Below are 10,980 nucleotides of genomic sequence, written 5' to 3'. Positions count from 1 at the left end.
TTTGCTTGGTTAGGGGTTATGAATTATTCCCATCTTAGACGTTTATGGCATATCCAGCCCTCAGACCACTGACGTATGAATTCCTTATGTCTGCACTTCTCGGTGTTTGACGCTTGCAGTAGAAGTCATTCGAGATTTTTGGGGTCATTTGAAAGCAATCCTGGGAGTACACACTCTTACTTTAGCGCACAGAATTAGAGGACCCGCACCATCATTAAGCAGAGGCAACTTTAATTAAACAATCCTGCAAAATCATTGAAACATTTAATTAGCAAAAAAACAAAAAACCTTGTAAAAAAATAAAAAATAAATGATAAAGTCTCACGGCACTATACACACACATCAGAAGCTCCAGCACTCAGAATCTTCCAGAATGATCTGCTGCCAGCAACTTAATACTGTACATCTGTCAGAAGCGGGGTGTATAGGCTCATTCCTCACATTTCTTACCCCTACAACCCCGAGATCAGACTTCACTAGATCTATAAAGCTCATTTAATATCCCACCCAACACAACCATAGACAAGAAAGTGATTTGCCCAGAAAAGTTGAACGGGTTAAAATGACAGTAGAAGTCTATAGTATCTCAGGGGTGCAGGGATTCAAAATGGCCAAAAAAAGACCCCCCCCAAAAACATAAATACAGCGCAGTCTATATATGGTTTATATAACATCACACATCTTATGTCTAAAAGGCCCATTTATCACTCATGCTGCTCTCCTCTATGCGGGGGATTATTTTGATATCAGCTTTATTTAGACCCCTAAATAGTACATACATACAGAGCATAATCCAGAATTACAGAGGGATGGTGGCCCCAAAACCAAACGTCACATTTGGGAAGGGGGAGGTGAGTTAATGTAAACATGCCAAGATGTAAGGCAGATCATTCTAAGGGCAGGCAAGAGTTAAGTAAATACACCTTGGCCTGCATGGTCTCGTCTTCACGGTTTATTATAGCGATCGTCGCAGGTATACAGCTACAAACACTGACTCTTCCTCCCGTTCTATATACTTCATTCTTTACAATGTCATGAGGACATCACACCGGACTCCTTGACCAGCTGTGACCAAGCACAGGCTTTGTCCCCTAAAATATTAAACAGCCCCGTCCCCATCAATCAGCTGACAGCGTAAGGAACAGGCTAACAAGCCAAAGCCATTATATGGACCATTCACTAGCATTGGCCGATGGAATAAAGTCTGAAACCTCTGCAGATTTGGGTAAGAGGGTCGCCTGAGTGCTGGGTGGTCTGTGTCTCATATTAGACTATCACATTAAGATACATTATTTGCCAGAGGTTTCATTTGAGGTCTATAAAAAGCAGCAGTAGAGGGGGGAAAAAAAAAAAACGCTCAATCTGTGAATGGTGCATATATCGTTATGGACAAGAAGGATTTGCTTAAATTGTCACAAGGTGATTCTCAGCAAACTTAGGCCTTGTTCACACGGCCGCGTTCGGTCCGTTATATACGGACTGTTTACGCTTTCTGGGAATACGGTCCCATACTGGGTTATGTATGATGCTAGGTGTCCCTGCCTATCCGCAGGAATACTGTCCCGTACTGAAACATGTTTTCAGTACGGGACAGTATTCCCGTGGGGAGGCAGGGACACGTCATACATAACTATGATGGCAGGAGCACGGCTCCCTGAATGGTGTTCGGTCCGGGAAGTGCGGCCGACATGCGGTCCGTATAGATCAGACCAAACACGCTGGTGTGAATAAGGCCGTTCAAGATATGGAAGGCCTGCGGGCCAGTTGTCTTTACCGGTCTTCTATGTGGTGCTCATTTCTCGGCCCCTACTTTTATGCGCTTGCTTGTTATACTGCAAAAGAAAAGCAATGGTTTAAAGCGCCAACTCTAGTTCACACAACATTCCTGAAGAAGTCCCTTACCCAAATGCCAAAACAATACCCCACGGCTCACATTCAGGATTTTAAAGGACTATCAATAAGAAATTCCTTTAAATAAGAGGGTACTGACTGGTCACTCAACCCATAAAGGGTCAGGGTCTACGGTGGATGCCGAGGATAATGATCTTCTTCCACAAGCAATAATGGTACAATTCTCTGCCCCATAGCAGCAAGGCAGCCCCGAGGCGTTATGCCAGGAGCAGATGAACTGGACAGAATAAATTAAGAGAACAGTAGCGCATACAGCAACATGTCAGCCATTATTAGGGTTACAATCATATTTGGTCTCAACTTGTACAGGAGACTCTGAAGTTTTGGAGTCTTACGTTACTCCAGACCTTTTACTTGGGCCTCACTTGGCAGTGAAAAGGAGAGGGAAAAAAAGAATGTATATAATAAAGCGTGTGGAGGAGGCAGGTGAAAAAGCCTGCCCACCGAGTCCCTCACTTTTACAATGGTAATGTCAGTCTGCCGGCACAGGGCTCCATGATGCCAGCTTCCAAGAGTGCAGCCTTGTATTGCCCTAGAACACCCTGGATACTTTTGATGAAGCCCTTGGATAGTGGAAACAAGGGGAAGCCAATGTCGGGGTAGCCTCGTTTGTCAGGCAGAAAACTACGGTAGCTCTTTCTGCGTTTCTTTGGTTTCACGCTTGGCTGCGCCCCTCCAGTTGCTCCTCGTGCCTCTTCTGCTGGGCTGCTGGTGTTACTTACCAACACCCCCTTACCTATATTCTCCAAGTCAGAGTAATGTGGAGCTTCTCCAGGTGAAACAGTAGAGGCGCCACATCCAGAATCGTCCAGGTCCTTGGTATTCAAACTAGGCTCTGGCGTGCTCTCAGGTTCCGTGGGGCTGTAGGGTACTATACAGGGGTGTTCCTGACCATTCGACAACTCGCCACTCTTTTCTACCATGGAGTTGGTTTCAAGCCAGGTCTCTATCCTGTGAGCTAAACGCCAGCCATGGCTTTGAAAGTGCTCCAGGATCTCCTGCTGGAAGACTTCCACGGGTCTCCTTAACATCTGGGACATTGACTGAACCACTCTGATCAGAGACATCTCATTGTAGCAGCGACTATTCTCGTAGCCTTCTTGCAGCCCACGGTCACTGTCGAAGCCAGCCTCGTTATAGTATGGCTCGTTCACTAAGATGAGACCTGGATACATGGAAAAAAATAATAAAAGATACTAACATTAGCTTGCTTATTGACTATCTCTAAATACCAAATTTTTAAGAAAGCTTTAAACCAACCTTGAATAGATATTAGAACCTGTAGAAGACTGGACTTGCTGGTCCATCTCTCTGTACCCTGTACAATAAAACATAAAATCGATTTTGATTACATCCGTATTAATGTGGCAGCACTTGGTAAATGAAGCAGTGCAAGGTTTATAGTAAAAATGTGCACAAACTGCTTAACCCCTTCCGGACAACCGCCATACGTATATGGTAGAAGTCGTAGAGAGAAGTATGGCTCAGGATCGGGAGCGAAGCCCACTCCATGCACAGCGGGTGTCAGCTGTATTTTACAGCGGACATCCTGGATCGGAGAGAACTCCGATCCTGGCCGTTCAACCGGGAGGTCAATATCGACTGTGGCATCTAATCCGTTAAACAGAGGGGACATGATTTGGTGCAGACATTTGGCCAGAATTCCGTAGCAAATCTGACCCAGATACCACAGGGAACACTCCGCAGACAATCTGACCCTGTGCAGGGGCCTGAAAGCAGTAAGACATACCAAACTTCTATTGAATTTAATTGTCTTCGTTATATTTCACCCGCAGAATAAAAGTGAACATGTCATTTTTACCACATGTGAACACCATAAAATCATTGCTTGATTGTTCCCCTGAGGACGTCACCTCGGCAAAACACGTCGGGGGCTTTGTTGAATGTTTTTAACACACCGTCAGCTCAGAATCCATTCTGGGACAGCGATTTGCAGACACTTCCCTCTAATATAGTATATTAATTCTACTGTTAGTAGAGACTTAGCATTAGATTTATAGGAGCGATAAAGTTTCTTGGCTAATGGGTTGTTTTCTAGGATATAGGCTACGTGCCTTTAATAAAGGTTATTTTCATTAGGAATTATGTGAATAGAAAAAATCAATACGTTCTGTTAGTAGTGTGGGAAATAGGGTTAGTTGCCTAATAGGCAAATAAGTGTTTTGTCACCATGAAATCAAAACCCAAAAACAATGGTGGAATTGTGTTACTTTTCCATAACCCCAACAAAAAAAAAAAATGATGGACATTAAAGAATACGACTAGTCCAGGAAAAAAATAAAAATAATTCAATAAAAAAAAAATTTCTAACAAAAAACCCACATGGAACAAAAAACAAAAAACACAGCTATGACTCTTGGCAGGCAAGGCTAGAAAAACGAAAAAAAAAACAAAAAACGCAAACTGGCTGCAGCAGTAATGGGTTGAATAGGACTTCTCAGCACTAATAAAAAACACAGGGCACTGTACAGATGCCATTTACAATGCTGGGGATACATATTAATGTATTTGCCGAATCTCACTCATGTCATCAGGGCTATCAATTCATCCTATGATTGCACATGACAAGTAGGGGGAAAGGGACTCCTTCAATCTGCAACCTAAAAGGGTATCGGTCACCTGAAAAAGATCTTGTTTAGGGCTGAGACCTGGTCAGGGGGCCATGCGACTTCCCGCAGTGCATGTTAATTAGTTTGGTCAAGCCTGCAGGTAACTTCCGCCTGCATAGACTCATTCAGGTACACTCAAGGCCTTATTACACTGGTCGACTCAACGAGCGCCGATCAACGTGACAGCTCATTGATCGGCACTCGTTTGCTCCCGCCACAGGGAGCTCGTATGGGGACAGGCGGTTGTTACTCTGATCTCTCGTCCCCATGTTATCATGTCGGAGGCACGTCTCTCTGTTTACACAGGGAGATGCGCTGCCGAAAATGATAATAGTTCAGTTTTTTAAAACGATATGACCAGCAGATGATCGAGCATTTCCTCGTTCATCTGCTGATCGCGGATCTGTTTACACAGGGCAATAATCGGGAACGAGCGTTCTATGAACACTTATCTGCCCGATAATTGCGCCGTGTAAAAGGGCCTTTAGAATTGTGTTGGTCATCAATGCCTGATGACAGACATCCTTTAACACCATTGTGTACACTACCCCATTATTGTTTCATACAAAAAAAAAGCAGATAGGTCTTCTCTAATAATGTAGCAAGTCTATGTCTAGAACCAATTACCTTTCCTATCCAGGTGCCAAGCAGACTGACGCACACCTTCCCATTGTCATAGAGATTTGGATTTAGCCGTCCACTGCACTGGGACAGATAGCGGAACAGCGGCGGCACAGCAGGATAGATGTTGGGCAACTGAATATCAAACAGAAATAGGCCGTCCTCATATGGGGTGCGTGTTGGACCTTTTATAAAAGCAGAAAATAGGTCCTGAAAAGAAAGGATACAAAGTGAAAAGGGAGCGCAGCAAAACAACCGACTACAAAGAAATTACAACTGGACTGAATGTTTTATCCTCCCACGCTGGCTGGAGTAGAGGTCTTCCAATCACAAACATGTCAGATTACAGATCACAAAAACGGCAGCTAAAAGGAAGACGTAAGCTGAATGAATGACTGTCCATGTAATACAGTGTCTCTCCACTGTGCTAACAGAGCGGGAAACCCCATCCCCCGATGACAAAGGGCCCAATATGGCATTATGGATATGGGTGGTTTTAATGAGAATACCCCTTTAAGATAGAAATGGGCATCCTATTGAATAAGTGTGGGGTGTATCCCCAAAAAAAAGTTCACGTAAAACGGCCAATTCTAATGTTCTTCGCTTAGAACAAAATATTTCCCGGTCACATCTTAAAGGGGAAATCCTTTCAAAAGTGCCTATACACGTGTCAGGGAAGTCTGAGCTCAAGCAGAAAATGAGGCTTCTACATAGAATATGAGTCAGATTTCCAGCAACCGAAACCGGAGCAATTCGGTAAAACTCTGAAGCCCCTTCATGAGAAGAAACTGGTTGTAAACTAAAGTCCATAGCACTACCAATAATAAATGACGAAGCCACAGGACATGCAGCCACAAGATAGAACTTACCATTCTGTCCTCGAAGGTCTTCACCATGATGCCATCCGGAAGAGATGTGGCAAGTAGAGCCATTTCCTTGCGCACGGTGCTGAAGAACTTCTTGGCTTCTGGTGCCTGGAACTCCAGCTTCTTGAAAGCATGGCTCTCTGAGGAAAAGGTGGAGATCATCAGGTCGCTCTCATTTTGTTCATTAAACGCCACAACTGTCCGACAGTAATACCATACAACTTTTTAATATACATTTAGCTCCGAGCCCCGCTGTTTAATCCCTTAGATGCTGCGGTCGCTATGGAGGAGTTTGACAGAGGGAGGGTTCGGATCTCCCTGCCAGCATATCGGAGCCCCCACGACAAGATTGCAGGGTGCCAACGGGTTACCATGGAAGGTGGGAGCCTATCAAAGGCCCCCATGTCTGCCATGGATGCGAGTCTAAAAGGCTTTTTTTTTTTTATTTCTAAAGTAAAACAAAAAAAATCAAAAACACCCGAAAATCACCTATTTTACTCAAAAAAAAGCTTTATTATGGAAAAAAATAATAAAAAGAATTATGGTGGCGTCTGTAACAACCGGTCCTATAAAATTACAGGCGATTTATCCCGCATGATGAAAAAAAAAAATTGAAAACCACGCCAGAACCACTGTTTTCTGATCATCTTGCTGCCTAAGAAATATAAAGTGATCTAAAAGTTCTACGTATCCCAAAATGGTACTAAATGAAAATCACAGGTTGTCCTGCCCAAAAAAAAAAAGTTTTTTTTTTTTTAAATACGACGAAACAAAACATTTATCTTTTTTGAAAACACTATTTTTATTGTGCATAAAGTAGTAAAATAAAATAGAAAACAAAAAGAAAGAAAACCTGTAGAATTGTGGTATCGTCATAACCGTACTGACCCTCAGAATAAAAGTTGTGTCATTTATACCGCACGGGAAAGCTGGTAAAAATAAAACCCCTATGCTGGAATTGTTGTTTTCTACTCTGGCAAGAACTTTTATACAAAAAATTATAGATTACAAAACAAAAAATTCCCATTAAAAACACACAATTCGTCCTGCAAAAAACAAACCCCACGAGACTACGTTGACGGAACAATTATGGCTCTTTGACTGCGATGATGAAAATAAACTAACAAATTGTTGCATCTTTAAGGCCAAACCGGTCTGTGTCCTTAAGGGGTTAAGATGGATTTGGACCCACTTTGTTACCCTCTTATGAAAAAGCAAGTTTAGGAAAAGTCTGTGGTGTCAGCATAACAACACCACTGTGCCCAAATTTCAATGCACATAACAGTCTGGAATGTAATGTAATTGTAGGAGCGCCGGCGAAAATCATGACCAGGCCCGGACCCTCCTTACTCTTGGGCCCGGTTTACAGTTGCCACTACACATTTGGGCAGGAAGCATTTTCTGGAATCTGTGAAATCCAGACTATTGCTCCAAACGGACACGTTCCATAATTTGCGGCACACTTCTACGGCCCGGACACCTTCCCGCAAATATACGGGAAGATGTCCGTGGTCAATAGAAGTGAATGGGTCGGTAATTGCAGACCATAGTTACAGTCCGCAATTACGGATGATTTTTACGGTCGTGTGCATGGGGCCTTAGCCGGTCATGGACTTGTGTGTATACGCAAAAAGCCAATCTCAAGAGGTAGAGCTGCTGCGGGGAGGAAGAGAGCAGAAGTCAACCAATGACGACAAGAGGTGGGTTTCGGACTACCTCAGACTGTCTTTAGACATTGTAGACGAGCTAGTCTCAGATCATAGCTCTGTCCTAATAAAGCCAACAAGCTAGCACTGCAGAAACTAAATGGAGTGTAAGCATTACCTAGAAGTACTGCCTTACATATTTTTAAGCTCACGACTGTCTGCGAGTAAAAAACATTCAATTTAATTAATTTGATTGCCATCATTTTAATATGATTTTTAGATGGCAGTAATATGTTCATGCTTGTCGTAGGACCCGGAATGCCCTCATTTACGCCAACGGTCTAGCAGCAATATGGTCATTGGAACAATGAAGGATAGATGGAAATTAGACAGACAGACATGCAACATCACATTCCCCTTACCAGGTGCCGAGTCCAGCACAGAGAACACCTCTCCTTTGGCACTTGTGAATATGACGCCAGGTTTGCCACCGCACTGCTGGCAAAGGACCGGTGTGTCACTAGGCCATTCAGAGCGGACCGGTGTCTGAGCTTCAGCTTTGTCGTCTTTTTCCGACTCCGGTGCAGATTCCATCTTCTCCTCTTCTGCTATAGCTACAATATCAAGCGTCTTCCTCAGATTCTCTTGCAACTTCTTGATATCATCTAGGAATTTTTTTTCTCTTGTGAACTTTTCCGGCTCAGCGATAGGTGAAGTTGGAGAACCAGTCAACAGCTGCTCCACAGTCATATTTTTCAAGCTTTCGAGAATCTTAATAGCCTCCTTCAACTCCTTGAAGCTCTTCACCATCCCTTCCTTTTCATTCCCTTTAACTACAGGTCCAGCAACCCCCAAAGCAGCCGCAGCCGCAGCACTTGGTTCTGCGTCATCCACCTCAGTTTGCGGAGCTTGCTCTGCAGATCCACTTGGATTTTGCGCTTCCTCTGCTCTTTCGACAGAAATACGTGAGTTTTCGTCCTCCGTCAAGCCGTTGTCAGTCTCCCAACTGTCGCTGTCATCTTCCCACTCATCAGAGGAGGCGCCGCTAGAGCTGCTGTCCACATATAAAGATTCCTCCAACTCTGACTCTACATTATACAGATGCTGAAAAGGAACAAAGGTAGTGAGGAGGGTAGTAATCATTTCCCAGATCATTTATTAAGACTTAAGGTGTTATTTGTAGCCCAGAGCAACATGGAACCCCCCTCTTAATATCACAGGTGTGTGAATACTTGTCAACTATGTAGCCAATGAGGGAACAGATTCTTACCTGTGGAAGTATGATGGTCCTGGAATGGTCAGCCCAAATCACCTCTACTTTACTACTAACGTCTACGCGGGCAACTTGTCCCACTGATGGCTGGAAAAGATAAAATAATGGAATGCTTACTGATGGTGTATGGGCACTCTTAAACCTTATTAGACGAACGTCGGCCAAATCCGCCGACCATCTGTGTATAAAGGTGTCCCGGGTGACGGCAGATGTCGGAGGAAAGAAGGATTGGGCATGTTGGATTTCAACATGCCAAATCCTTTGTTCTCACGTGAGAAAAGATGCAGTCATAAGGTGTCTGGCAGCAACTCACTCGCCTCTCGCCATTGTGTATGGAAAGAAATAAATGGGAATAGCTTTAGGCCGGACGAGTATTCGGCCGACAGCCATCATGGATACCTTAAAGGCAATGTGTCACGAAATATTTTTTTTTAATATAATATTGCTTTTAGTTGGATATTTAAATACATTTTATTTATTTGTGTTGTTGGGTTTTACTTTTTGCGTTTTTCATTCTTTTACTTCACTATGGGGGCTTCCATTTTTTTCCCATTTCGGTGTGTGTCGATTTTCAACACAGTGATGGAATACGGAACATACATCCCCACAGATAATGCGAACGGGACCCGTTCCATTCACTATAGCGTACGCGGTCTGTGTGGGAGCGGCGCATGAACCACTCCCACACAGTCCAAATGCAAGGTCTTCGGCCGAGCGACATCCGGCGCCATTTTCTTGTGGACCGGAAGCTGCGGCTGGACAGTAAGATGAATACTTCCGGTTGCGGCTTCCGGGCATGTGTTCAGAAGCAAGTGGAGGGAGCGGACGGACCGGAGGGAGCGGCGGCTGCAGGAGCAGGTAAGTTATGTTTGTGTTTTACTGTGTGATTACCACTGTATGTAAGCCTACTACACTGTGTGTTAGCTCAAAAAATGGCGGCACACAGTGTAGGAGGTTTGAACCTTCAACCCCCTCCTTTCTCCTGGCACTAGCCAGGATAAAGGGAGGGGGGATTCTGTGAGCTCACTAGAGCGAGTGTCTTCTCCAATTTTGCAGCATAAAAGGTATGTGGTTGCTTTACCACATGCCAATGCTGCAATTTTGGGAATTGCTCCCTCTAGTGACCAGTAGAGGGAAATGTTATAAATTAGAATCTAATTTATAATATTTCCTGACTTGTGAAAAAATTAAAAAAATTAGAACAATGTCTAATCATGTATACACTAACTGTTTAACTAAAAAAAAAATACAAAATTTTCTAGCGACACATTCCCTTTAAAGAACCGCGGGAACACAGATGTAGAACTGTGTGAAATTAAACCCATTTTCCGCTCTATAAGTCAGGTACTGCCTTCATTCTCAGTATCCTATGAGCAGGAGGGCGGTTTTGTTGACAGTCCGTAAACAGTGACAGCCCCAACTTTCCGTATTCTGCCGTTAGTGGCTGAGAGAACAATAGTAGGGAATTCGATTTTCTCACTGCAGTTCTCCTCTATTGTTCACATCACAAAAGATAGCAATCTGGGTACTACTCATATCAGAATGGCTTGCAATTCAATTCCCTAACATATTAAAGGCTATGGACACCGTAATACTGAATTTTTTTTTTTTTAATGCTTACTTGCTTCCTAAACCCCTTGCCGTAATGGCCAGTTTTTGCCTTAACGCTGGAGCCCTATTTTTCTAATCGGACATTAGTAACCTTATGTGGTAATAACTTTAGAATGCATTTCCCTAACCGAGAGATTCTGAGACTGTTTTGTCATGACACATTGTACTTTATGTTGGTGGTAAATGCTTGGCATTATGCATTTGGCATTAAAATAAATCAGACCGTTGGACTTTCAACTCCCCTAGTGGGACTATAAAGGTGTAAAAAAACTGAAATAAAAGTTTCGAGTAATAAAATAAAACACCATATCCCTTTTTCCCTTATCAAGTCCTTTATTACTGAAAATAAATAAATCAACCATACATATTTGGTATCGCCGCGACTGTAACGGCCTGAACGATAAAATTATTATGTTATATTG

General features: G+C 43.3%; 1 protein-coding gene across 1 annotated transcript in view; it reads right to left on the bottom strand.

Annotated features, from left to right (window-relative positions):
• Nucleotides 1–214: 214 nt before the first annotated feature.
• Nucleotides 215–10,980, bottom strand: part of UBE2O (ubiquitin conjugating enzyme E2 O) — a 38,771-nt gene continuing 28,005 nt past the window's right edge. Inside the window, exons 13-18 of the mRNA XM_075845079.1 lie at nucleotides 8,945–9,034; nucleotides 8,097–8,778; nucleotides 6,032–6,168; nucleotides 5,169–5,372; nucleotides 3,172–3,229; nucleotides 215–3,076 (exon numbers count right to left, since the gene is read on the bottom strand). Of these exons, the coding sequence (XP_075701194.1) occupies nucleotides 2,370–3,076; nucleotides 3,172–3,229; nucleotides 5,169–5,372; nucleotides 6,032–6,168; nucleotides 8,097–8,778; nucleotides 8,945–9,034 (1,878 nt within the window). The 3' untranslated portion in view covers nucleotides 215–2,369. The remainder of the gene's footprint in view (nucleotides 3,077–3,171; nucleotides 3,230–5,168; nucleotides 5,373–6,031; nucleotides 6,169–8,096; nucleotides 8,779–8,944; nucleotides 9,035–10,980) is intronic.

Source organism: Rhinoderma darwinii, chromosome 13, assembly GCF_050947455.1.
Source record: "Rhinoderma darwinii isolate aRhiDar2 chromosome 13, aRhiDar2.hap1, whole genome shotgun sequence".
NCBI lineage: Eukaryota > Metazoa > Chordata > Amphibia > Anura > Rhinodermatidae > Rhinoderma > Rhinoderma darwinii.
This window is presented reverse-complemented; position numbering and strand designations above follow the sequence as displayed.